Source organism: Sus scrofa, chromosome 2 (genome assembly GCF_054392235.1).
Source record: "Sus scrofa isolate SSC_HxYL_T2T_F1_AM1 chromosome 2, Sscrofa_HxYL_maternal_Yorkshire_Landrace_v2.0, whole genome shotgun sequence".
In the NCBI taxonomy this organism is placed as follows: Eukaryota; Metazoa; Chordata; class Mammalia; order Artiodactyla; family Suidae; genus Sus; species Sus scrofa.
In genome coordinates, this window is record NC_139384.1 from 75,926,385 (window position 1) to 75,952,833 (window position 26,449).

At 55.5% G+C, this 26,449-nt stretch overlaps 2 protein-coding genes across 11 annotated transcripts; one reads left to right on the forward strand and one right to left on the reverse strand.

The window, feature by feature from the left end:
- Positions 1-1,479: 1,479 nt before the first annotated feature.
- On the forward strand, positions 1,480-4,367 carry STX10 (syntaxin 10). Of its 9 annotated transcripts, none has more exons than XR_014837547.1 (8): positions 1,480-1,602; positions 1,842-2,011; positions 2,187-2,281; positions 2,357-2,419; positions 3,302-3,513; positions 3,608-3,714; positions 3,790-3,884; positions 3,987-4,367. XR_014837547.1 is itself a non-coding variant. In XM_085012767.1 (8 exons), the coding sequence occupies exons 3-8, from the start codon at positions 2,264-2,266 to the stop codon at positions 4,061-4,063; spliced, it is 468 nt and encodes a 155-aa protein (XP_084868893.1). In that variant the 5' UTR covers positions 1,480-1,684; positions 1,842-2,011; positions 2,187-2,263; the 3' UTR covers positions 4,064-4,367. The 9 variants fall into 9 exon arrangements, 6 of the variants coding, with proteins under 6 accessions (XP_084868893.1, XP_084868896.1, XP_003480825.1 ...); XM_085012767.1 differs by having other exon boundaries at positions 1,480-1,684; positions 3,406-3,513; XM_085012770.1 differs by having other exon boundaries at positions 1,480-1,684; positions 3,406-3,513; positions 3,608-3,710.
- A 2,982-nt stretch (positions 4,368-7,349) lies between these two features.
- Positions 7,350-25,858, reverse strand: NACC1 (nucleus accumbens associated 1). Of its 2 annotated transcripts, none has more exons than XM_003123340.7 (6): positions 25,668-25,858; positions 12,088-13,059; positions 11,814-11,987; positions 11,048-11,153; positions 10,844-10,941; positions 7,350-10,386 (listed from the first exon to the last, which is right to left on the reverse strand). In XM_003123340.7, the coding sequence occupies exons 2-6, from the start codon at positions 13,049-13,051 to the stop codon at positions 10,124-10,126; spliced, it is 1,605 nt and encodes a 534-aa protein (XP_003123388.3). In that variant the 5' UTR covers positions 13,052-13,059; positions 25,668-25,858; the 3' UTR covers positions 7,350-10,123. The 2 variants fall into 2 exon arrangements, with proteins under 2 accessions (XP_003123388.3, XP_084868868.1); XM_085012742.1 differs by lacking the exon at positions 25,668-25,858 and adding an exon at positions 19,896-20,159.
- Positions 25,859-26,449: the final 591 nt, after the last annotated feature.

Below are 26,449 nucleotides of genomic sequence, written 5' to 3' on the forward strand. Positions count from 1 at the left end.
CCGGATCTCGATACGGGACAGCCACGGGCTTCTTCCGGGCGGGGGTGGTGCCTTAGCCTCCGGACACGCCCCCTCCGCTCTTTCTCTCCCGGCAGCTAGGGCTGGCTGGAGCCCCCGGTTTCCGGAGCGGCGTTCAGCCCGGCCCACAGAGAGGAAGGAGAAAGTTTCGCTTCCTTCCCTCCGGAGACCGGGAAGATGTGACGCCCCTCCAGAAAAGCCCCTGCTGGCGTGTAGGGGCTACCTCACTGTTCACTCTGACGCCGTATCCCAGAGATCTACACAAAGACCTTGCCAACTCAAGCAGCTACTCCCTGAGGACTCTCATTCTGGTCCCCTCCATGGAGATCCTGCCCCTCCCCTTAAAGTGATCCTCCTTTGCACCTCTGGATCACGCTCAGGTCCCCCATCTCCAACTCTGACACATGGGGGGGTCAATTATTCTCTCTTCTAAAAGACTTCTCCCAAAACCGCTCCCATTCAGCGATCCTGCCATATATTACTCGCTGAGAACGTCCTCATCCCCGCTCCCCCACACTCCCAATCCCACGAAACTCCACAACGACATCCCCCGCCCAGGCGCTGTCTCTGACACACAACAGGGGCGACCTTCTGAGGGTTTCTTAAGATAGCCCGCTCCAAGAATCAGGACCCCACTCGGGCAACGGTCCCCCCCACCAATAAAAAAAAAATGCTTTCTCGGAGACCCCACACATAAAGGTTCTGTCGCACAGGCGGCCACCCTGAGTCCCTCTCCAGACATTCCCTGGTCCCACTCCACGCGCAAAGGACTTCATTGCAGGCTATCTTCAGAGTTGCCCCCACCACACTCCCTCCCACGACCCCCAGGTCGCACCCAGAAAGATCCTACCCTCCAGAAGCATTTCCAGGGCCCCCATCCAGGGCCATCCTGCCCCGGGATGCTTCCCTCCTCCGCAGGAAAAAAAGAGGAGGGGTAAATCAAACAGAACTCGTCACAGAATGCCTGCAGTTCACCCTGGCCCCGCGGGAAGGTGGAGAGACCACCCATCCCCATACTGCTCCCCAAACCTGTCACACCTGACCCTGGGCTGGAACCATCTTCCAGGACAGGATCTAGGTGCAGGAGCATCATAAAGATGATCTACTAATTGAAGGAGCCACTTCCCCAGCCATAATCTGGCCGGATTTGAAGGAGACTATTGTTATTTATATTGCCCAGAAGGGAAACCATGGTTGCGCAGCAACAATCCGAAGGCCTGGGTCTTCAACCAAGGCGTAGGGAGCTCTGACTCGAACCCAGCCAGACAGAACTGACACATCTGTGGACCAAGATGCGAAGAGGAATAGGTACGGGCAGGAAGCCGTTTCCGCCCACAACCAAGATGGCCGAAGAGAGAGCGGAAATTTCCACACTTCGGGCCTCTAAGGCCTCTCTTTCTCCCCTTGTGGCTCCGCTCTCGTTGGTGGCCTGGGTCACGTGACGGGAGCGGGCGGGTGGGTGACGGCGAGTTCTGCATTGCTTGGAGGGAACCTGCGTCCAAGGCCGAGAGGGGAGGGGGCTCGGCCTCGGGCGGGTGGGAGGCGTGATATGTCTCTCGAAGATCCGTTTTTTGTAGTACGAGGGTGAGTGACAGCGAAGGGGGAGGGCAGAGGGTGTCCTGTCCCCCTGCCAGCCAGTGCCCGGGTGCCAGCCGGAGCGTGCCAGGTATTCTGGGCACCACCGTCGGGATTGCCCCGTGGCCGTGTGGGAGGGGTACACAGGGGGATATGAGGGTCTCGTGAGCCCCCAATTCGTTTGGGTGCGCAGTATGGGCAGGAAGACTGCCTGCCCCCAGCTGTGCCCGCTGTGCCCCTGCCTGCAGCGAGGTGCAGAAGGCGGTGAACACAGCCCGTGGGCTATACCAGCGGTGGTGCGAGCTCTTGCAGGAGGGCGCGGCGGTGGGACGCGAGGAGCTGGACTGGACGACCAATGAGCTGAGGAATGGCTTGCGCAGCATCGAGTGGGACCTCGAGGACCTGGAGGAGACCATCGATATCCTGGGCGGGGGAGGCTGGAGGGCTGCATGGCAGAGCCCATTGCAGTGGCAGGGGGCTCTGGGAGCCAGCCCTTGGGGAGGCTGGACACTTAGGAGATGTCGATTGAGGGCTTTGAGGCAAAGGAGGGTGTTCTGTCCTGGTCTGGCCTTGACTCTTTAATCGAGGCTTACGCATTGTGGAAGCCAACCCAGGCAAGTTCAAGCTCCCAGCCGGAGACCTGCAGGAGAGAAAGGCGTTTGTGGAGAGGATGCGGGAAGCAGTCCAGGTGAAGAGAGTTTGCCGTGGGGGTGACTGTGGGGAGGTAGTGGTGTCTTTATTCAGATGCTGTCCTCATCCGTAGGAAATGAAAGACCATATGGTCAGCCCCGCAGCCATAGCCTTCATGGAGAAGAATAATAGAGAGGTAAGGAGTCCTGACCCAACATCCTTACCCTCTGTCCCTAGAGGTGACCCTCTCCTTGGAATGCAAGCCTGAAGCGTCCATGTGCATTCACCAGTTTCCTGTGTATGTGTATGTCTGTCCCTTCTGCATCACGGCTCATCTTCTCTGTGTGCAGTTGTCTACCTGCCTGCTCTTTCTGGATGTGTACACCTGAGCTCTCTTCTCTGTATATAATCCTTTCTTTCTTCTCCTACCGGTCTATACTGTTTTCCTGTGTGTGAATGGTGGCCTCTCCTTTTTTCACTGTGTTACTGTTTTCAAGATACATGCTTACCTTTTTTTTCTTTTAATCTGTGTTTGTACCTGACCTCTCTGAGCATGTGAACTTGGCCTCCAAGGGGACTCACCATCTGCCTTGTGCATGCACACCATTTCCCTCTGTGGGTGTTTGCCCCGGGTGTGTGTTCACTCATACATTTTGTGCACATTCTCCCTGCTGTCTCTGTCTGTACACCTTTGCCCATTGTGTTGTGTGTTCTTTCTCTGCATGTTGTGAAACACCAGCCTCACCCTTTAAACCCACATGGGGTGTGGGGCGGGGTGGGGTAGGGGGCTGAAGCCTCCAGAGCCTGGAGTCCTATAGCAGGGTCCACATGCTTTGCAGGTGTGCTGCTGCTCCGAGGATTTAAGTTCAGTTTCTTAAATACATGTGTCTATGTGATAATATATGTTCTCCATGGATTTAATTTATTAAGTCCTCATTGCAGCCTGAGGAAACAGGAATTACAACTCTTCTCATCTTACAGATGAGGAAACTGAGTCACAGGGAAGTCAAGTGATAGGGTCTTGGGGTCACCTTGCTGTAAGTGGTGGCTCTGAGGAACCCACACCATTCCATTCCAGAAACTGCCTTCTTGACTAACCATTGTCTAGATTTGCCACAAATCTTGTCTGTCTCTGCCGTGAGTGGGTGTCGCTCCCTGAGCCTGTGGTCTGGGCCCCCACAGATGTTAACGGGCAAGCCAGCCACCCTGAAATCATCCAGCGACTTGCTGGACGCCAGTGTGGTGTCGGCCACCTCTCGCTACATTGAAGAGCAGCAGGCTACACAGCAGGTTTGTGTGGGTGGCTGGAGGTGCTGGGCTGGAGGAATCTGCAGCAGGCTCAGGGCTCCCCACCTACAGCAGTCCCCACCCCTCCCATCTACAGCTGATCATGGACCAACAGGATCAACAGCTGGAAATGGTGTCTGGGAGCATCCGGGTTCTGAAACACATGTCTGGCCGAGTTGGGGAGGAGCTGGACGAGCAGGGCATGTGAGGCCGTGACCCTGGGGGTGGGCCAGGAGCCCTCAGCCCTTCCAGGGGCTGATGCCCTCCTGATCTCGGCAGTATGCTGGACGCCTTTGCTCATGAGATGGACCACACCCAGTCCCGGATGGATGGCGTCCTCAGGAAGATGGCCAAAGTATCCCACATGACCAGTGGTGAGTCCCCTGGGAGAAGCGATTTGGCAGTGGGATGAGGGGGGGAGTGGGTTGTGGGTAGGACTGCCTCACCTCTGTGAACTCTGACCCTCTTGCCCCCAGACCGCCGACAGTGGTGTGCCATTGTGGTGCTGCTGGGGGTGCTTCTCCTGGTCCTCATCCTGTTCTTCTCTCTCTGATCCTGGTCCTCCCCCAGGGCCTTGGAGCTGGGGGCGCCGGCAGGGCCCTGCCCATCCTGGGGGGAGAGGGTCATGCCTGGGGAGCTGTCTCAAGGCTCTCATCCAGAGCCAATAGGACCTCAGGGCCCTGGCCAGAGCACCCACCTCTGGTCCTGTCTCAAGTGTGCTTAGAAGGTGGTGGAGGTAGGGGGACCTTGGACACACCCCTTCCCATTTCTACTTCCTGTGCCCCAAAGCCATCTATTTGCCCCTGTGCCTTCTACATGTGCCAACTTGGAAATAAAATCCCAGGCTTTGTTACATATATTTGTATCATACAGTGTTGATCTGAACTTGTGGCTGCCCCTGAGCGGGAATTTCTAGCACTCTGCTTGCACACACTGGGACCCAAGTGTGCATGGGTGCACACATGTACGTGAGGGATTTCAATGACTCATATTTGGTGCAGAAAAGACTCATCTGCTTTATTTCTTGGATATCATGTCCGATCATTTTATTACCATCAAAAGCTTCAAACCCTAATTCTTCCTTGAGTTTTGAAGTTCAGCTTACACATCTTTTACTTGTTCTATGTCTAAGGTAGGTAAATTCCATAGCTCTGGAGCTGAGCAGAGGTCATTTCTGAGGGGCCTCTACCACTGGGCTCCCTAAGCTCCCTTGTTCACCTGGTCATTTTGATCCCTCTGTGATGCATCACTCTTTTTTCTTTCTTTTTTTTTTTTTGCTTTTTAGGACTGCCTCCTGGGCATCTGGAGGTTCCCAGGCTAGGGGTCGAATCGGAACAACACCTGCTAGCCTGTGCCACAGCCACAGCCAAACGGGATCCGAGCTACATCTGTGACCCACACCACAGCTCGTGGCAACGCCAGATCCCCGACTCACAGAGCGAGGCCAGGGATCAAACCCACACCCTCATGGATACTAGTTGGATTTGTTTCCACTGTGCCACAACGGGAACTCCATGTGAATCTTACTGTCTTAGGTGTTTCCATACTGAGCATTTTGTAACCAGGCATCAGAACCTCCTATCTCAGTAGCTCATTTACACATATGAAAATGTTGTGTTATAAAGATACCTGTCATGGAGTTCCCGTTGTGGGTCAGTGGTTAATGAATCTGAGTAGGAACCATGAGGTTGCAGGTTTGATCCCTGGCCTTGCCCAGTGGGTTAAGGATCCGGTATTGCCATGAGCTGTGGTGTAGGCCGGCAGCTACAGCTCCAATTCGACCCCTAGCCTGAAAACCTCCATATTTCGAGGGTGTGGGCTTAGAAAAGGCAAAAAAGACCAAAAGACAAAAAAAAAAAAAAAAAAAAAAAAAAAGATACCTGTCATTAGGCTTATTTGTCAGAAAGAACCAGGAGCTCCCGTTGTAGCTCAGTGGTAACGAACCCAACTAGTAACCATGATGGATGCCGTTTTGATCCCTGGCCTCACTCAGTGGGTTAAAGGATCTGGTGTTGCTCTGGCTGTGGTGTAGGCTGGCGGCTACAGCTCTGATTCAATCCCAGCCTGGGAACCTCCATACCAAGGTGCGTGCCTAAAAAGACCAAAAAAAAAAAGAACAAAATATGTACAGATTATTTTTTGTCTTTTTTTTAGGGCAGCATATGGAGGTTCCCAGGCTAGGGAGTCTCATTGGAGCTGTAGCCACCAGCTTTCGCCATAGCCACAGCAACACCAGATCTGAGCCACATCTGTGACCTAAACCACAGCTCACAGCAACACCAGATCCTTAAACCCACTGAGCAAGGCCAGGGATTGAACCCACAACCTCATGGTTCCTAGTGGGATTCTTTTCCACTGCACCACGATGGGAACTCCCCCCTTTTTTTAAATGCAGAACCACTACCGCTAATGCCATGGTTCAGGTTGTCTTGATCCTTGATCAATTCTGTCCTTGGTTCTAAGTCTTCCTGGGGTTAAGATTTACTTCTGGGAATTGGACAGTGTTTCCACCCACCTGGGATTGCTACACGTTAAGATGTACAGACTTCCTATTACTTGAGGTAGGTGACTCTGGACCAGTCACCTCTGGATTTTTGTTGGTGATGCTTTGGCTCCCCCAAACCCTACTTTCTGCTGGCGAAAGCTGGGCTTCAGGACTCCAGAGGGGGCTAGTCTTACTGGAATATGCCCAAGTCACCCTGTGAGTTGAGTCACCCTCAATCATCTTCCTGATGGAAGTCTGGAGCACCCTCTAGTCATCATGGGGTGGATGGATCTGGACGGGGCTGAGATGCCACCTCCTTGTGTACCTCCCCAGATGCACCCTTGAGACATCTCTGAATCAATGGGACACTAAGGCACATTGCAGCTTTTCTTTTTCCTTTTGACTGTCTGCAGCACAAGGAAGTTCCCTGGCCATGACTGAACCCATCCCACAGCAATCCTTAACCTGCTGAGCCACCAGGGAACTCCGTGTCACATTTTTTTTTTATTTCAGTTGATAGAACCTTTCACCATTCATATCCTTAGGGCCCTACACCTCTTCCAGATTTCTTCTTCTTCTTCTTCTTTTTTTAAATCTATGGCTGTATCTGAGCACATGGAAATTCCTGGGCCAGGGACTGAATCCAAGCCATAGCTGCAACTTATGCCACACCTGTGGCAAGCCAGATCCTTTAACCTACTGCACTGAACGGGGGATCGAATCCACACCTCCACAGTGACCTGAGCCACTGCAGTCAGATTCTTAACCCACTGTGCCACAACAGGAACTCCTCTTCCAGATATTTTAGACAACTACCGGCTAAGTTTAGACTTGCCCTCCCAATTTCAGTTTTCCTTTTTCTGTCACATGGATGCATTGGCTTGGGATGGAGTGAAGGATGTGGGTATTTATTCAGGACATTGTTTATGGCCGTGGGGGTGTCAGATACTACAGAAGGATAGCAACTGAGTGGGTCTGTGATACACCTAGTTCAGCAGAGCTGCTGCCCTTGTAGCTCTGGCGGGGCTCCCATGGGATGCCAGAGCAGGACTTAGGGCTCATGTGTATGAGTGAACAGCCTGGAGGGGCGTGTTGTCTGGATACACTGGGGTTACCTGGAAGTGGAGGCTGTTGGCGGCCGAGACTGCAGCTTGGGTTCTCCATCTGAAAAAGGCTCTTTAATGTTTGGCATGGCCATTCTCTGCACACCCTGAGCTGGGCTCCTGTTGCATCTGTCAACATGAAGGCTTGGGAAATGGGGGTGTTGTTCTGTGGAAGGAGGGGGACTGTAATGCACATCCAGTGTCCCTTCCTGGGCCCACCACCCCGCCCCCAGTGAGCAGCTTGCCGCAGGGCTGTTACAAAGGCGTTTAGTTTATTCTCCTCATCAGTATCACTGATATTCTCATGGTTCACATTTCCCAGTGCGGCTCCTCTTCTTACAGTAGTTAATGTGCAATCTCACTTACGGGCCCGGGGAAGGGGGGGCTCGGCCCAGGGCAGGGAGGGTGTTGGCACTCCACGCGGACAGGGCGGGTGGTCTGTCCTGCGTGAAAGAGGTGCAGGTGAATGGGTGGCCGGGGGAGGCCCCCACAGTCTTTTTTTGCGTTGGTCAGTGATTCTCCATTCATGTTCCTTCCTGGCTGCCCAGGGTGGGGGTCGGTCCATGCAGCTCAGGGCTGGGCAGGGTGGGAGAGGAAAGGAAAAGCAGCAGGCCGCCCAGAAACAGAGAGGGCAGGGCGGGAGGGGCGCAGGGGTGGCTCCTGGGGTAAGGCACAACCCTGTCTTTGGCTCTCCTGGTGAGGAGTTTCCTCCCCTGCACCCCTGCCCAGCCCCTCTCCCTCTCCTCACCATCCCCAGACCAACAGCCTGGGGAGCCAGGGGAACCTCTGGGGCTCCCTGAAATGAGAGGGCTCCGCCACCCAACCCAGTGCTGCAGGGGCTTGGAGGAGGGACAGGGCCCCACCAGAGCACAAGGCGGGGAGGGGCTGGGCAGGGGTCTGCCCAGGACAAGGGGGTGGGGAGGGAGAAGACCCCGGTCCCAGAGAGCTGGCCCCCGCTAAGGCCTGGAAGGAGGGGAGCGCCTGGGGACTCCTGCTTCCTTTTGGGGTCTGGCTGGAGCCCCAGCCCACCCCTTGGCCTTGGTCGGCCCGGCAGCTTGCCAAGTGACCAGGATATTGTGCTTTGGGATCTACGCTGGGGTGGGGTGTCAAGGCTGGGATGTGGGGGCAGTGGAGGTGCGACTAAGGTGCTTGTGCTTTAGCTGGGGGTGTCGACTCCCCCCACACACTCGGGCCCCCCGAGGGCTAAGATGCTGGGACCTGGCTGGGAAAGCAGAGTGCCAGGGCCCCAGCAGGACTGATACCCCATCCCTGCAACAAGCAGATGTCAGGAAGGACCCCCTCCCCGCAGGCTGGCAGGGGCTCCTGGGTGGGTGGGGAGGCCTCCAAGTCAGATTCCAAGGGTCCAGCTGGCCCCCACCCCACCTCCTGGAATCCCCCTGCCTTTGGAGAAGAGAGGCTGCTGGGAGCAATGGGCTGGTCAGACTGGGGAGGAGACAGAGGTGGTGAGAACAAGGGCTAGAGACAAAAATGTGAAACTGCAAGGAAATGACACATGGTGTGTGTTGCGGGGCCAGGGCGGGAGTAAAAACAAGAACCTATGTAAAACTAAAAAAAAAAAAAAAAAAAAAAAAAAAAAAACACAAAAAACACCCCAAGACCACTCATGGAGCTGGGCAAGGGTAGAAAGAGAGGAATGGTAAAAGACAAATTCTGCAACTGTTAACAATGAAAGCAGGCTGGGCCCTGCCAATAGCTGGGCTCAGCCAACTGGCCCAAACCAAGGACACCTTTTCCAATGTAGCCCTGTGGGGAGGCATTGGGGGTGAAAGGGAGCTGGCCAGACCCACTGGAGCCCAGGCAGAGCGGGGCTGGGGAGGGTGCCCACCTCGGAAACACAGGCCCACACACCACACACATGCGCACATTCAGCCTGCCCCCGGCCCCACTCCCACCCCTGTCCTGCCTTCCACGGCCCCCAGGGACCGAAGGGGACATCAGACACGGTCCCGTTGGTTTGAAAAATAAAAGGAATCTTATACTTCAATATTTCATTAGCTAAAAAAATGTTTTAAAAAGTATGTACAGGGGGTGGGGGCTGGGAGCCCTGCCGTGGGGGGGCGGGGTGGGGGTGGGGAAGGGAGGGAAAGGCAGCAGCCCCCCCCCAGCCTGCTCCCCTGGGTTCCACCCCTGGTCCTACTGCCTCTTATATCTTCATTTGTTTAAAAGCAAAACTTCTACACACGCACGCACGCGCGCACACACACATGCACACCCACACGCTTTTGCAAGCCTGGGACACCTCTCCTTCGATCCTCAGAGACCCTGTGTCTCCCCCTTAAAGGCCCCCTGTCACTCAAGACCTGCCTCTCTCAGGCCCCAGAGGACTGGTGGTGGCAAGAGAGGCTGAGGACAGGGTGGGGGAAGAAAAGGGCGCTGGGCCTGCCACCGCCCACCACCTTAGGTCGGTCATGGAATTTCTCTGAGCCTCAGTTTCCTCAGCTGGAAAACAGGCAATCCTCACAGCCTCGCCTGCCCCAGCCCCCAGGCGCAGGGACAGACGAGGGACACAGGAAGGCGCTTTTGGAAACGTGGAAGCACTGGGAGGTGATGGCGGGAGGGGTCCTGAGAACCCGGGGCCCCTCTGAGTCCCAAGGGGCTGCAGTGGAGGTGGAGGCTGAGGGAAGCTCCCACTAGGTGGCCCAGGGCCTGGGAAGGTGGGGGGTCTTCCCAAGCCCCCCAGGCCAGCCCCTCCCTATGCCTGGCCTGGTGAGTGGGGAGACAGTTGCTAAGGGTTAGGAGAGGGGGCGCTAGAGCTCCCCGACTAAGCACGTGTGTGCTAGAGAAGGCAACGCAGACCTCGCACTGCCTGCTGTCCTCTCCCAGCCCGCTCCCCGACCTATCGGAGTGGGGTCAGGGGGTGGGACAAGGGAGGCAGAAGGGCCGGGAGCATGCAGCGCCCCCCCCACGGGTCCTGGGGAAGGACAGACAGTAGCTCGTGACCAAGATGGTGGGTGGGTGTGACAGGAGGGGAGTGTGACAGCCCCGTGGGAGGGTCTGGTGGGGGTTACTGGAGGGCCTCCTCGGCTGAGGGGCCGGCCTCGCCGTCATGACTGGCCGTCTCGAAGCCGTGCTCCACACCCATCATGTCCGGCTCTATCTTGCCCGTGTAGCTGATGAAGGTGGTATAGGCGTCACCCTCAGCCATGAGCGGCTTGACCTTGGGGATCCAGCTCTTACGCACAACGCGGCGGGCATTGGTGCACATGTCGGCTGCGATGGCGTTCATCTCGCTTTCCTTGAAGTTAGGGGCAAAGTTCTGGCAGTAGTCTGTACAGGCAGAATGGGTAGCTCAGGCTGAGCAGGGCCCTTACCTCCCAATTTGCAGACAGGCACTTGGCCCCGCTGCTCCTGAATGTCCCAAAGACATACACACACATACACATAGAGCATCCCCAAAGCCCTGGGAAGTGAGGGAACTGAGGCCTCGCAGACAGCTTGCTAAACCACATCGGCAGGCCCCAGGCCTGACCCAGCTTGGCCATATGTGGGGGATGTGTGGATTTGATGCACTTGAAAAATGTTCGTCATTTGCCAAAATTTAAAACCAGGGAGAGTCCACTTAATCTCTAAGCAATCCCAGCCCTCTTCCCAACCAGTCTATATTAAAGCTTAGAAGCCTTAACACCAAGCCCTACTTACCGATCCGTTAGGACCAACACCAGAGAAAAGGACCCAATGCCCGCCCTAGGCCCCCACCCCCACCTCCAGAAGGGTGGACACTCACACTTGACGGCATGGAGGACACGACTGTCCAGTGGCTTGCGGCTGGGGTTGTTACTGGAAGAGCGGATGCCGGTGCCACAGCTGTTGGCCAGTGTGTTCCTGGGCAGGGGAGCATGGGGTGGGGGAGTCAGGCCCCCTGTGGCCGTGGGGGCACGGGACGGCCCCACCTCACCCCCAATCCCTAGGGCTCTGGCGTGAGACTCACCGGTCAAAGAAGGAGGCCAGGAGGCGCCGCAGCAGGACCTTGTGCCGCGTGCCTGCGCTGACGTGGCAGTTCATGAGCTGCGCTCTTGTGATGTACACGTTGGTGCCTGGAGGGGGGGCGGGGAGCCAGAGGATGGCCAGGAAGCCCACTCGGCCAGGTGCTGGGCTGGGCCCAACCTAGACCCTCCTTCACAACTCAACCCAGAGTGGCCTCATCAATACTCAGGAAAGGATGGAGACTGTAGCACCACTGTCCATGGGGCACCCACCCTACCCGGCTCTTGCCCACGTAACACCAGTGTCAGAAAAAAACAGGCAACAGAGGCTCACATGACATCCTGACTTCAAGGGCCAAATTCAAACCCTGTGAAGCCTCTGACCTATCCCTACATGGCCAACAATGCTGGCCAACAATGCCAGCCAACACTTACACCAACCTCCGGGGTAGAAACCTAGAAGACAGTCTTGCATTTGTATCAATGCTAGGGGGTGTCACCTGCCCTAGGATGTAGGTAATGGGCAGCAGGGCTGGGGATGGACTTTTGAGTCTCTTGTTTTTGTTTTGTTTGAGGTTTTTGGGCTGCGCTGCTACATGTGGAAATTCCCAGGCCAGGAACTGAACCCACGCCACAGTAATGACAATGAGCCACAGCAGCGATGACATTGGGTCCTTAACTACTAGGTTGCCAGGGAACTCCCGGACCTTGGGTCTGGCTGCCTGAGGTGAGGGGCAGGGAGAATTCAGGGAGGGAGTGAGGCTGGCCCACCTGTCACCAGCTCCAGCTTCTCAGAAGGGTCGCCCTCGTCGTAGAGCTTGGGGTGGCAGCGGTTACCGATCTGGTTGATGAGCTCAGCGGGGAGAGATGCCAGGTCCTGCCGTACCCGGATGCGATTCCGGGACTCGGGGGCCACCTGCTCGGGGAGGGCCTCCACCTTCTCGGCTGGGGGGTAGGGGAAAGAGTGGTGTGTTGGGGATAGGGGCAGCAGAGGGAGAGGGGCCAGGCTGGGGTGGGGGGTTGCGGGGCCAGGCAGGTGCCTCACCGGTCTGGCCGACGTTCATCATGCTGTACATGGTGTACATATTGCAGATCTGCCGGTACTGCTCATCTGTGCCCTCCTCGCCCGCGTCCTCCTCCTCGTCCTCCTCATTGTGGTAGGAGCTGGGGCTGTCGCTGGTGTAGGCACTTGAGGTGCCTGGGCTGGTCCGCTCCGACGTGCTGGGCCCACTCACCACTGCCCCTGCTGCCGCCGCTGCCGCCACCGCTGCCGCTCCCCCAGTCGATTGCCCAGCTCCGGCCCCTGCAGCCACCCCAGTGGGCTGTGCAGCTGCCACCACCGGGGGCTGCTGGGGTGCCCGGTTGGCGGTCAGATCTGGCGTGGAAAACTTGGCCATCTTGCGGCTGCCGTTGCTACCACTGCCACCGCCCGCCTCCTTCTGGCCGCTGTCCCATAGCCGCTTGGCCACAGGCGTGCACTGCACAGAGTCCGACTCCTGCTGCTCTGTCTTGACTCGAGACACCAGGGGCAGCGGGGTACCGCAGGCCGGCCAGCTCGACGTCTGCGCCACGGGGCTCTGGGGCTCGGACGAGGGCGCCTCCTCGGCGTGCAGGCCCTGGGAGTCGCAGCTAGGGGAGCTCACCTTGAGGAAGAACTCTGTGCCCTTCTCCATGATCTCCTGTATCTGCAGGAAGCCAGCCGTGTACATGAGCAGGAACTGGTCACCCATGTTCATGCTCAGCCGGCCAGTGTAGCAGAAGCTGAGGATCTGCTGGAAGGACTGGGGCTGCACGGCCGCCGGCAGCTCCACCACAGCGCTCCGGCTGCTGTTGAACAGGTCCCGGAAGTAGGAGCTGCTGGCGGCCAGCACAGCCCGGTGGGCCTTGAAGGCGTGGCCCTTGACCACCACCGACACATCACAGTACAGGCCCTGCAGCCGCTGCTCGTTGAGGCACTCCAGAATGCTGTTGCCAAAGTTCGGGATCTCCATCTGCAGCGTCTGGGCCATGGCGGCGGCTGCGAAGGGGACATGGAGAGACAGAAGGACGAGGGTCAGGCAGCAGACTCAGCCCACTGCAGGGAGACACACGGGCGCTCGGACAGCCACATGGTGGAATTTGCATGACTATAAGGATCCCAGGAGCCAGCCACTCCTGTCCCAGCGTGGCCTTGCCTGTGACAGACTGTCAAATCAGCAGGGTGGCTGCCTGCTGTCCCTTGCAGAAGGAGGGCAAAGGCATTCTTATGCATATGTGGTTGAATAATACATGAGATGTCACAGTGAGCACCCCATGACTGTTAGCCATCACTAGCACTACACACATAGTGAAGGGCACTGACATAGGAACGCCAGGAAGGCAGAGTCATCGGATCTTATATGCTGCATTCTCAGTGCTGAGCACATGACCCTCAATCACCATTTGTTGAATGACAGAATGACAACTCAAAACCCCTGAAACTGTATGGGAACATCACTAGACATCGGGGAATCGCAAATCCAAACCACAATGGGACACCATTTCATACCCGCTAGGGTGGGCAGAATAAAAAAGATAAATAAGTGTTAGTGAGGATGAAATGAATGGAAACCCTCCTATGTTGCTGGTGGAAATGCAAAGTTGTACAGTTGCTGGGGAAAACGGTTCCTCAGATGTTTAAACATGAAGTTACCATATGACCCAGCAATTCCACTTCTAGGAATTATACCCCAGAAAGGCAAACATATATCCACACATATGCCTGTCCATGAATGTTTATACCAGCACCACCCACAACAGGCAAAAGGTGGAAAAAAACTAAACATCCATCAGCTGATGGATGCATAAACAAAATGTGGTGCATCTACAACAGAATACTATTCAGCCATAAAAAGGAACAAACTACTGACACATGCCACAACTTGAATAAACCTTAAAAAACATGTTAAATCCGGAGTTCCCGTCGTGGCGCAGTGGTTAACGAATCCGACTAGGAACCATGAGGTTGCGGGTTTGGTCCCTGGCCTTGCTCAGTGGGTTAACGATCCGGCATTGCCGTGAGCTGTGGTGTAGGTTGCAGACGCGGCTCGGATCCCGCGTTGCTGTGGCTCTGGCATAGGCTGGTGGCTACAGCTCCAATTCAACCCCTAGCCTGGGAACCTCCATATGCCGCGGGAGCGGCCCAAGAAATAGCAACAAAAACAACAAAAAGACAAAAGACAAAAAGACAAAAAAAAAAAAAAAAAAAACAACATGTTAAATCCAAGAAGCCAGACTGAAGGCCCACATATTACACAATCCCATGCTTATGAAATGGCCGGAATATGCAAAGCCATAGAGACAGCAGATTAGTGGCTGCTGGGGGCTGGGAGGATTGGGGGAGTGTGAGCAAATGGGTCAGGGTTTCTTCTTGCCCTAAAGAAAAATGTTCTGAAATTGTGGTGATGGATACACAACTCTGTGAATATGCTAAAAACTACTAAATCTGTACCCTTTAAATGGGTGAACTGCATGATATATGCATCTCCAGAAAGCTGCTCAAAGAAACTATAAGACTTATGTCCAATGTGCAGAATTTGGGATGAGACTTGCCACGTACATTCTTTTTTTTTTTTTTTTTTTTTGTCTTTTGTCTTTGTTATTGTTGTTGTTATTGTTGCTATTTCTTGGGCCGCTCCCGCGGCATATGGAGGTTCCCAGGCTAGGGGTTGAGTCAGAGCTGTAGCCACCGGCCTACGCCAGAGCCACAGCAACGCGGGATCCGAGCCGCGTCTGCAACCTACACCACAGCTCACGGCAATGCCGGATCGTTAACCCACTGAGCAAGGGCAGGGATCGAACCTGCAACCTCATGGTTCCTAGTCGGATTCGTTAACCACTGCGCCACGACGGGAACTCCGCCATGTATATTCTTAAGGTGTTTTAAATATTGAACCTGGTGAATGTATTGCCTATTTACAAAAATAAAAAGTATTGGGGTTCCCGTCGTGGTGTGGTGAAAATGAATCCAAGTAGGAACCATGAGGTTGCAGGTTCGATCCCTGGCCTCGCTCAGTGGGTTAGAGATCCGGCGTTGTTGTGAGCTGTGGTGTAGGCCGGAAGCTATAGCTCCAATCCAGCCCCTAGCCTGGGAACCTCCATATGCCATGGGTGCAGCCCTTAAATGACAAAAGCCAAAAAAGCATTTAATAAGAAATAAAGTGTGTGAAATAACTTTTTTTTTTTTTTTTTTTTTTTTTGCTTTTTAGGGCCGCACTCGCGGCACATGGAGGATTCCAGGCTAGGGATTGAATCAGAGCTATAGCTGCCAGCCACAGCCACAGCCACACAGGATCCAAGCTGCGTCTGTGACCTATACCACAGCTCACAGCAACACCAGATCCCCGACCTACTGAACAAGGCCAGGGATAGTACATGCACCCTCTTGGATACTAGTGGGAATGTTTCCACTGAGCCACATGGGGAACCCCAACACCACATTTACGCAAATTAACTTCAAAGTGCTTGAGGGGTGGGTAGAGAAAGAAATATGAATTTAAGGAACTGCCTGAGATCTTGACCTGTGAGGTACTACCTGGGGGGCCCTGGCACCTCTCAAAAGTGTGAACCTCTGCATCAGAACCTATTCCATCAGTGCACATTCCAGCCCAGGAGAAGAACTGGTCAGGGGAGACCAGCATGTCCCATGCTCTGGGGGTAATCATAAAAGGGCTATGCGGGAAGATGTGGCTTTACAAGCGCCCCTACTGGTAAAAGGGAGTCCCCTGCAATGTTACAGGTATAAAGGGCAGTGGACCTGCATGGGCAGGTAGGGGTGAGAAGAGAGGCCTGAGCAGAGAGTCAGGTGGGTGAGGAAAAAAGAGAAGAGTGTGCAAAGTCCCTGGGGCAGGAACTACCTAGAGCCCCCGCACTCCCACCCTGTCCTTCCAGGTTAGCTCTCGAGGATCTTCAGTTTTTTACTTTAACAAGTCCAACCTAAGCTGCCTCTGAGGGGTGAGCATGGGGGATGCAGTGGGGACCTGAGCCCTATCTGGGCTCATTCCGAAAGGGCTGCCAGGAGGAACAGAAGGGGCCAGGTGCTCATGGGCTGAGGTGCACTCAAGCCAGGGTGTCTCGGCTCCAGAACAGACTTGCTTTAGGGACCAGGAACTCCACATCTCTGCTTCTTCCCTTGGAAATTAACACTGTTAAGGCCAACCTGATTCTGCACACTCAACCCATACTCACTGAGCTGCTCCACGTGGGAGACCCTGAGGGAGACGCAGGCCCTATCCCTCCCAGCACCCAGGCTACCACAGGAGCTGACGCCTGACCTTAGTGAGCTCCCTGATTCTTCTCAGCAAGCCAATGGGGTTGATTTCCTACCCCTAAAACTCAGCTGGGAAAGCTGAGTCCATGCAGAAGCTAAGATCTGTCCTAAGGTTACACATAAGCGGTAGAGACAAGATTCAAAGCCAGATCTGTCTGACCAATGAAACCCAAGGTTTCCCTCAGCTGTACCCTCTTCCTCTTCATCAAAATCATTGTTACTGCTACGAAAAACAAAAAGGCAATCAGGAGGGGGAGGCAGTGACAGGGAAATCCTAGTTACAAGGCAGCATACAGCTCCCAGGAGCTGGGCCTCTGAGTGAGGAGGCAGGGGAAACTGAGGCATCAAGAGGCAAAGGACAGAGCCCTGACCCGCCTCCCCAGACTGCCAAACCAAAGCCCTTTGGGGTACTGGGGACCAAGTGACCAGGGCCAAGGCAGACAAGGAAGAGGCTGGTTGGCCTCTAGTCCCTGGAGGGGTGCTCTAGACCCGTGGCATGAGAGGTTCACAACCCCTAGGAAGTGGACCAAGGCAGGACAGGCATACAGCAGAGCTAGAGCCACACCCGCAGCATATGGTAGTTCCCAGGCTAGGGGTCGAATGGCAGCTATAGCTGCCTGCCTACACCACAGCCATAGCAATGTCTGCGATCTACACCATAGCTCAATACAATGCTGGATCCTTAACCCACTAAGCAAGGCCAGGATGAAACCCGTGTCCTCATGGATACTAGTTGGGTTTGTTACTGCTAAGCCATGACAGAGACTTCTAAACCTGGGTTCTGCTGCAACAGCCCCATCATCCTGAAGCTGTGTGACCTCAGGCCAGCCCCTCACCTCTCTGTGCCTCAGTCTGTTCATCTGTAAAATGGGGAGGTATTCACTCACCCCCACCCCACCCCAATGGACTGCAAGGTGCTGGGGACACAGCCCTGAAGAGGGCTGGCTATGCCTGTATGGAGCTCACTGCCCAGTGGGGAGACACAGAGGGTGATTTAATTTCAGGTGAGGTGACTGTGTCTCTGGAAGTCAGCACAGTGTGAGGGACAAGGAGGCCCTGGCCCAGTGAGGATGAACATTTGAGTGAACAATGGAGAGCCTGGAGCAAGAGAGTCTGGGGCCCAGACCAGTTTTGGGAGAATTCCCACAGAGGGTTGTGACTGTCTCAGGAGTGAGCCTTTATGGGCAGACAGGGCATCGTTTTAAAAGCCACATATTCAGTTTTTGTTTTTGGCCACATACTCCTCCCAATTTGGCACATCAGCCTGCCCATCTTCTGGGATCCCCCTGATCCCCCAGGATGGGAGGGGAAGCCCCCAGCCCCACAGGAGACTTTTCCAGCAACACTACTCCTGGCCCTGGATGACAGTGGGTTTCCTGATGAGGTGCAAGGGCGCGACATACGGTTTCCATGGCCTCTCAACAGTCACTCAACAAATATTTGCCAAGCGCCTGCCTGGGGCAGGAAATGCCAGGAGCCTGGGGCGGGAAACAACTAATTCAGGCCTCCGGAGCCCAGACAGAGGCATCCTGGGTCACACAGATTAACAAGCTGTAGGTCCGGGCCTCTGACTTCACTCAGAAGATGGAACACTGGAGTTGAGATCTGGGGGCACAAGGTGGTGGAGGTGTGTGTGTGGGGGTGACCTCACCAGGCAGCAAGTGGGCTGGGAACCTCACCTTCCAGGCACAAGGAAGGTGTGCAGGACCTCGAGGGAGAAGCAAGCAAGGCCCGTCCAGAAAGTGAAAGGAGAGGCTGACTCTGGGCTGCATCTTTAGTTGGCTTCTCTCCTTCGGGGGATCATACCCACAGTCCCGGGGCTCTGCTTTGGATTGAAAGGTATGTTTCCCACCCCAATTCATATGTTGAAGGCCTAATCCCCAGTGTAGCTGTATTTGGAGATAGGATCCTACTTGAAGGTAATTAAGGCTAAATGGGATCATAAAGGTGGGGCCTGGATCCAACAGAACTCCTGGTCCTTCTAAGAGGAAGAGAGATTTCATAGGGAAGGCCATGTGAGCACACTAGAACCCAACCAGAACCTGATCACGCTAGCATCTTGGACTTCCAGCCTCAAGAGCAGTGAGGAAATAAGTGTCTCCTGCTTAGGCTGCCTCACCTAAGGTATCTTGTTACAGCGGCCTAGGCAGACTAAGATGGACTCCAAACACCACCTACTCACCCCGCAACTTTTTCCTGGAGGCCCAGGCCTGGACCTCCCTGTGGACCGCAGGCTTGCACACGGCCCAGATGCCAACACAAAGCATCCTCAGCTCATCTCCTGCACCCCCACTAAGGCTGCTCTGGCCGCAGCTTGCACCAGCACCAGCCCCAGCCCCAGCCCCAGCCCCAGTCCTCCACACTTGGGTCACGATCTTTGAATTCACACCCCTGACTCCTTCAAAACCATTTCTCACCACCGGGGCCCCACGAAGTATAAGGGGCCCTGTACATTAGAGGGTCTGCTCTTGGACCTCCTAGAATGCAGGCTTCGAGATGGCCATGTCCCCACACACACTCCTGGCCACCCATCTCAAATTTCCAAAGACAGAGCCCTTCCCAACTCTGGCTGCTTCTCCTGCTTGATTATTTCCTCCTGGGCACTTCCCACCACCTACCAACTAGATGTGTCCTTGGCTTTGTGTCAGCTCTACCAGGGCAGGGCGTCTGCCTGTCTGGTTCACACTGCTGTGTCCTCTGTTGTTTGTGGAATGAACAGAACGAACGGAGAATTATTTCCATTACTTCCAACCGAACCCCCTCTTTTCATCACATTGTGACTAGAATGGAGTGGGGCCCAGAAGAGATTTCTGAGGCTGGGCAGGGGTGCCACTCTCACTGCAGTGGGGGCTGCTGGGGCCAATGTGGAGGGTGCCATGCAGTCAGGCACCCTCCTCTGGCGGCTGCGCCGGGTGTGTGGCCAGCTGTCAGGGTCCCACTTGGGGTTCAATGTAACTGAACTCTGGATTCCCAGTGATGGCTCCCACAGCCACCAGATCCCATCGGGGTGCAGCAGGCTTGAAACAGAGGTGCTTGTGTGCCAGTGCAATTCCTGGGAGTGAAAACTGCCAGCTCTTTGGGAAGGGAGCTCTGAAGTTCCGAGCCAGCAGAGTGTGGGGAGAGATCTGCGCCTGCCTCACCCGGGGCTGTCTGCCTGACTTTCCAGGGAAGTGGTGCACTGCCTACTGACATGTAAGTCAGTTAATGGAACCCACCAATCCAAGGCCCCTGGAAAGCCCTGCGATCTGTCACCCAGCTCAGCATGAGGTCGGAGTGACAGCTGGGGGCAGGAAAGTGATACACACGCACACACACACACCCATGATGCTTGGGGTACATTCCTGGCACAAAGCCACTTAGACCCTCTACAGGGGCTGAATCTGAAGACAGCTTAAGCCAACATTAGCTAGTGAAGAACAAGGTGACACCTGACTGTACAGATCCTTTTGTTAAGTATCTACACATTTCTTTTTTTTCCCTCTGAAAAGCTCCCAGTAACTCCACAGTGGGTGATAGGATTAGCAACCGTAGCTGGCAGGGACATTGCCCCTACTGTGCACCAGTACCTGGTGAGGGCTTAATTATCCCCCTCGCCAATTTCTGAGGAAGAAATGGGTCTTCCTGCCATTTTACAGGTGCAGCGAGCGAGGCACAGGATGGCATCCAGGCTGCCTGGCTCCAGTCCAAGAATCAGGAGATAGCAGCAGCTGAGGCTTTGCTGACCAGGCTGAACTCGTCCTCTGCACAGTCCTGTAGCTCCCCACGGCAGGCAGCCACCACAGCTGGACCCAGTTCGTGACTGGGCAAACCGGGACTCAAAGAGGCCAGGGCTGAGAAGGGAAGCCACGACAGGCCGAGGCTAGAGCATGGGTCTGCTGCCCACCTGAGGGTTCAGGGTGCTGCTCTTTCTGCTCCCCCATCCCCTCCCACCCCAGGAAGCCTTCTTCCTTGGCCCAGCCTCCCCCAGCTATTCTCCAGTCTTCCTCCCCTCACTGCCACCTCCGAGAATGAGCAGTCTAGCCTGCTGCCTCTCCTTCTCCCTCCTCCCACTCTCTCTTAGCAGTCCTGGGCAATCTGGCCTCCACTGCCTCCGCCTGCAGTAGCTCTTCTCGGAGAACCCAGCCAGGCTCCACCCCACCCCCCAACTCTGACCACAAGCCCACCCTCTGAGTTACATCACACTCCTGGTGGGCCTTCAGACCCCAAGGACACAGGGTGGAGGTTCACAAAGGGTAGAGGGAACGTCAAGTGCAAAGGTCCTGAGGTGACATTGGAGAGGCTAACACAAAGGCGGTGGGCGGGCCTCCTGCTAGGATGGAGTGGGCTCAGAGGACAGAAGAATCAGAAACTTGTTCTACTAGGCTCAAATATCCCTTACAAAGCTTCCTGATTAGAATTAGAATTCCCTTCCTCTACGCTCCCAGGAAACCTTTATCTCTAGCAATGCTTGCTGCTTGAGCCCTCATCAGTCTTTTTCAACTGTAAAATGGGCTAATAGCAGGAGCCACCTCACAAGATGGTTTTAAGGATTAAACTGCTAAGTTAACACAGGTAGACTGGTGCTGGCTTTGTAGTCAGTGCCAGCTACTATTATTAGTATGTCCCCCTCAGTCAGAGGCATCTTATACCTCTCTCCATCTCCCAGAACCTTACGCCATTTCACGAACTATCAGGCAGTACTTAACGAGGGCTCTCCCCAGTGCCATGCCCCCAACCCGGTGCTTTCACAGCATCATCTGATCACATCCCAGACACTAACCTCTCAAGTAACCCTCACAATTACCATGCAGCAGGGAACCCCAACTGCAGCACCTCTGCCAGTGGGCCCAGATCATTCTCCATGGTGGGGGGCTGCCCTGTGCATTATATGATATTGAGCAGCATCCTTGGCCTCTACTCCTCAGCACTAGCAGCGACAAGCAACATGTCTCCAGACATTTTCCAAGTATCTCCAGAGGAGGGCATAATCAATCTGCTTGAGAACTACCACCATGCAGGCATGCCTGCTTGCCCCCATTTAACAGGTGAGGAAACTGAGGTGCTAAGGTCACGACTTTTTTTGTTGTTTTGCTTTTTCAAGCCGCACCCAAGGCATATGGAGGTTCCCAGGTTAGGGGTTGAATCAGAACTGTAGCTGCTGGCCTACGCCACAGCCACAGCCACATCGGATCCAAGCCCCATCTGCGAACTACACCACAGCTCATGGCAACGCCGGATCCTTAACCCACTGATCAAGGCCAGGGATCAAACCCGCATCCTCATGGACACCAGTTAGATTCGTTTCTGCTGTGCCACAATGGGAACTCCCAAGGTCACGACCTTTGTGCAAGGTCTTGGGGTTAAGCAAGGTGGTGCTGATGGTTGGTTCTGACTCCACTGAGCCTTGATCACTCACCCCCTTTTTTTTTTAAAGGGTCGCGCCCTCGACATATGGAAGTTCCCAGGCTAGGGGTCAAATGAGAGCTGAGCTGCCGGCCTACGCCACAGCCTCAGCAACACCAGATCCAGGGTACTTTCTGCGACCTACACCACAGCTCACGGCAATGCCAGATCCTTAACCCACTGAGCGGGGCCAGGAATGGAACCTATGTCCTCCCGGATACTAGCTGACTTCATTACTGATGAGCCACAACATGAACTCCTGACTGCTCATCTTTACTCACCCTCTGCTGTTCAGTCACAGTCCTCACAGAAGGCACTGGGGTCTCTAAGAATGCTGAGACCTTCGAAGCCTGTCTATCCTGACAAGGTAGGATAGGATCGGGGGGGGGGGGGGGGGGGGCAATCACCACAACCAGACTTTGGACACAACATGCCGGCCACCTCCTCAGTCCCACCTTGCAGCCTCTCTGGCTCAGAAGGCTCTCCACAAGGAAAAGAGGCGTGACACTCTCAGCCAAGGAGACCCAGGAGCAGAGGCAGGAAGGCAGCCTGCCTGCTCATGTTAGGCATAGGCTTAAATGAGTTAAAAATGTGTGAAAGTGCTTAGAGAAGCTTGGCACCCAGGAAAGGGAACAGGGGTGAAGAGAGGCAGGGAAGGCCCAAGAGAAGGAAGCAGAGGCTGGTGCAAACACCATCTCTGTCTTCAAGGCCAGCTCACTACAGCCTCAAATGTAGCAAGCCCCACCTGAACCTGGCAGGCCTTCCTCCATCAAGGGCTCTGGCAATGACACTGATGAACTGGGTTAGATCTCGCTGGACCAACCCGCCACACTCTCCAAGCTGACTTTGGCAATGGATCCTGCAAAATCGACCAAAACTCATCTCCTTGCAGCCCTGCTCAAGAACCTACTGGGGCTCCCCACTGCCTGGGTGGGGCACCAGATTTTAAAAGGTCTTTGAAGCAGGCCAAGAGGTTTGTACTTGCATCTGTGGGCCACTGCGGGGGTGGGATGGGTGGGGTGGGGTCCAGAGGACCCTGAGATCAGGTGCTTCCTTTCTGGGAATGGCACCAAGGGTCTCTGACTCCACACCACGGTCATCCTTCACTCCTTCCCTCATGAAGACAGGATGTTTAGAGCACTTAGCAGGAGCCTGGCACATGCTCAATAAAGGCTTTCAATGTGCTGTCCCGTCTGCCTAGAACATTCGCCCCTCCCTGCCCCAGCTCCCCCAAGCAGGCTGATTTCTTATTATTCAGAGCTCAGCTTGCCTGGAAACCTTCCCTGACTGCCCAGTCTAATGCTTTCCACTTGCCCCAGCACCATCGCTATACTTCATGTCCATGAATGAAAGGGATAACAGAAATGATCTTGATCATCTGTTTGTCTGAGATCGGTCACCTTCACTCAAACAAACGTTGCTGAGAAGCTCTGAGATCTGTTATTCAGGGCTGCTCTCCAGGCCCCAGAAGGGAGCTGGCACCCTCGTGAAATAAAACTGTCCCAAGAGTCCCTTTACTTGTTGCTCTCGCCTGCCAGGCTATTTTGGCCTCCTCTGGTGTCCCAGGTCTGTGCACCCTAAATCCTTATAGAAAAGCAATGATTAAGAGTGCTTTCTCCAGCTCTAGGCACAGGCTCTGACCCACCACCCCCTTCTCTGCCACCCACACACAGTCACCAACTCCCACCAGTCTCTGCCCTCGTTCTGGCTATGACCAGAGGTGGCTATCCCTGCCTTTAGTACTCAGCCCAGAGCCCTGCGGAGGCCCCAGCCTGTGCCAGGGCAGCCAGCCTCAGCCCAGCCAGGCAGGGATAAGGCTTTTTTATATGGGGCTGCTGGCCCAGTTTCTACCCTTCCCAGAACCAGGAGGCCAGCCAAAGGAGGGGAGGAGGGCCCAGGTGGGGGCAGTTCTAGGAAGCATGAGGAGACTAGGGGAAGGGAGGGAATGAGGTACAGGCCGTCATTAAACCCCTGATCTGGCTGATACCGCTCAACCCAACAGTTTGCGGTTCCTGCCTCAGGTGCTAAGGATCCCAAATCAACTGCTCATGGGACATGTTGGTAATAGCCATGTGATCACCCTGGGGAGAAAGAACAAAAGTGGAGGTGGGTCAGACTGGGGACCAAAGTAAGGAAAAGACAAACCAGGAAAAAAGCAAAATCCAGCTCCAGGGCAAGCCCCCTCCTCTTAACCACCTCCCCCTGCTAGCCCACAGGTCCGTGACCCCTAACCTCCTGGAAAGAAGCTTCCACTGACCTGGCTTCCTGGGACACCGGGAAAACTCTGTCCGCAAGGGTACTGACCCATATCTTGGGAAGAGGCAAGGAGAGTCCTGGGCAGAGAGTGCCCACCAGGGAATCCGGAATAGTGGGGAGCTCTTGCGGTCATGCCTTTCAAAGGCCAGCTCCATATGACTGTGGGTTGGGGCTGAGGATCAGTCAATCCCAGTCTGCCACTGTCCAGCTGTGTGACCTGGGACAAGCCCCAGCTTCCTCCCTTTTACCACAGAGAAGGCCCAAGCTGAACCTGGTGGTGTGAGCAATCAATGAGCTCATCTAACCAGCAAGCTCACTGCAGGGCCTGGACAAGAAGAGCACTCCAGAGGCAGAGCCCTGGGATCAGTAGCACCAAAGGCCAGGGCCTGGGTGCAGGGGCCTGTTTTGATCCCTCTCAGTGACCTGCCTTCACCCCATCAGGAGCCTCTGAGACACAATGAACTGAGCTTTATATGCTCACCTTCTAGTAAGACACTTGAGAGAATGTGGGGGTACTGTGAGGTCCCAACCCCTAGGCTTGAGGGCCCCAAGGTGGGGAAAGAATCTAAGACCCTAAGGTGTTCAGATAACAGGGGTGGGGGGTGGGGTGTGTGTGTATATGCTGGGCTGCCTCCATGAAGATATACCGGTTAGAGATGTACAAGAGGGTGATAAACAATATGGGCAAGCTAGGTGTTCCAGACTATTTCCCAAGAATCCCACACAAACACCCTCCTGGCAGGCTCAAACTCTGGAACAGCCCGCAGAGGCTTGCCCAAAGGGTAGGTCGGGACCTAGAACCTGATAAATAGAGATGAGAGGTGTGAGAAAGAGTAAACACTTCAGGTTTGACTCCAACTTAACATCTGGCCGACAAAGGGGGGCGCACCTTGGCACGTGCCTTTTGATCACAGTACTTTCTCCGGACCTGCTCCTACACCCCCACAAGCCTACTTAGTCCAAAGGCTCTGCCTCTCCCTCCCAAAGCTCCTACAGTAGTTCCTCAACCTACCTGATCGCCCCCGTATCCGGCCCTCGCCACCCCTCCAACGCTCCCAGCACTAACCTCATGTGACCCCTGCAAACATCTCTGGGATCTCCTAACCGCCCCCACCCGAACTAACTCCGCCCACACCCACCCAGCTCCACTTCCTGGGCTTCTCCCCAGCCGCCCCCAAGCCTGTAACCTGACCCACCTCCTCCGGCGCCCCGACAGTACCTGCAAGCCCGGCCCCTCCCCGCCCCCCTCGGGGCCATTTCCCTCCAGCCAAGCCGCTTTCCCCTCCTCCCCCATTCCGCCGGCCCAAAGACCGACTCCTCCTCCCCCTCCCCCTCCGGCCTCCACGGGCGCCTCTTCACTTTTCCTCCTCCGGCCCTCCCTCCAACTTCCTGGGCCCCTAGCCACCTGCCCCGGCCTGGCCTCACGCCTCTCTGGCCGGGAATAGGGGGAGGTCTGGGCCCGATCCCGACGCCCGCAAGCCCCGCGGTCCCGCGCGGGGCTGAACGCTCGAAGCCGCTCGCGGGGGCCGGGACTCCCCACACACTCGCCGGCTGGGGCATAGTGCAGGCTACTGGCCAGGTTCCTGGTTGGAGGAGGCCCCCATGTCTTCCCTCCCCTCGCCCCTTAGCCAGACCTCGGATGCCCTCGGGCCGCCCAAGCAAGAGGAGGCCGGAACCGGGCCTGGGGCGGGCCGCCTCACCTGCGCCGTGGCCGCGCTCCGGGGGCTCCCGGCAGGCTCCGCAGCGGCGGCTGGGGCCGGGCCTGGGCCCGGGGCGCGCCCCCCTGCGCCGGGGCCTCGGCCTCCGCCTCCGCGGCCTCCGCGGCCTCCGCCTCAGCAGCAGCGGCAGCCGCGGCGGCCATTCATTGTGGGCCAGGCCGCCCCAGCCGAGCGCCGAGCGAGCGCAAGGCGCGCCGCCGCCGCAGCCCGGCCGGGGAGGAGCGGCCTGGCCCCGCCCGCGCACCGCCCCCAAAACCCGCCCCCCCCGAGGCTAGGCCAGCCGAGCACCGAGAGCACACCCCTTCTTTTCTCAGTCTCCTCCCTCCGCCCCCTGGACTCAACGCCTGGACCTCGGCCCTGCTGGAGAGTTCCAGTCCCCACCCCGTCACCTTCTAGTCCCACAACCTAAAGCAAGTCGCTTTCCCTTCGGAATTTTAGTTTCCTGTAAAAACGCAAACAATAATGTCTGCTGTTTATTGTGTCAGGCACTGTTTTGTGTTCTTTATGGGATTATCTCGTTTAAACTTCACATTAACATCTTTAGATAGGAGTTATTTTACACACACACACACACACACACTTTCAAAAAATAAGAAAGCACAGAGAAACGAAGAAACCTCCTCAGGATCACTCAGCAAGGAAGTGGTGGCGGGTTCCAGGATTCAAACCGAGGCTCAAGAAGAGACAATAAAAGTTAATACTTGGAGTTCCCTTGTGGCACAACGTGTTAAGTATCCGGTGTTGTCACTGCAGCGGCCCGGATC

Excerpts from the sequence above, each read along its gene's own strand:
- STX10 (XM_003480777.5), top strand. The coding sequence starts at position 1,568 with ATGTCTCTCGAAGATCCGTTTTTTGTAGTACGAGG. Across the intron at positions 2,420-3,405 it reads TGGAGAAGAATAATAGAGAG|ATGTTAACGGGCAAGCCAGC; the intron begins GTAAGGAGTCCT and ends GGGCCCCCACAG. Across the intron at positions 3,715-3,789 it reads GAGCTGGACGAGCAGGGCAT|TATGCTGGACGCCTTTGCTC; the intron begins GTGAGGCCGTGA and ends TGATCTCGGCAG.
- NACC1 (XM_085012742.1), bottom strand. The coding sequence starts at position 19,992 with ATGCCATCCTGTGCCTCGCTCGCTGCACCTGTAAAATGGCAGGAAGAC. Across the intron at positions 13,060-19,895 it reads GATAATTAAGCCCTCACCAG|CCGCCGCCATGGCCCAGACG; the intron begins GTACTGGTGCAC and ends TCCCCTTCGCAG. Across the intron at positions 10,387-10,843 it reads TGTCCTCCATGCCGTCAAGT|ACTACTGCCAGAACTTTGCC; the intron begins GTGAGTGTCCAC and ends CTGCCTGTACAG.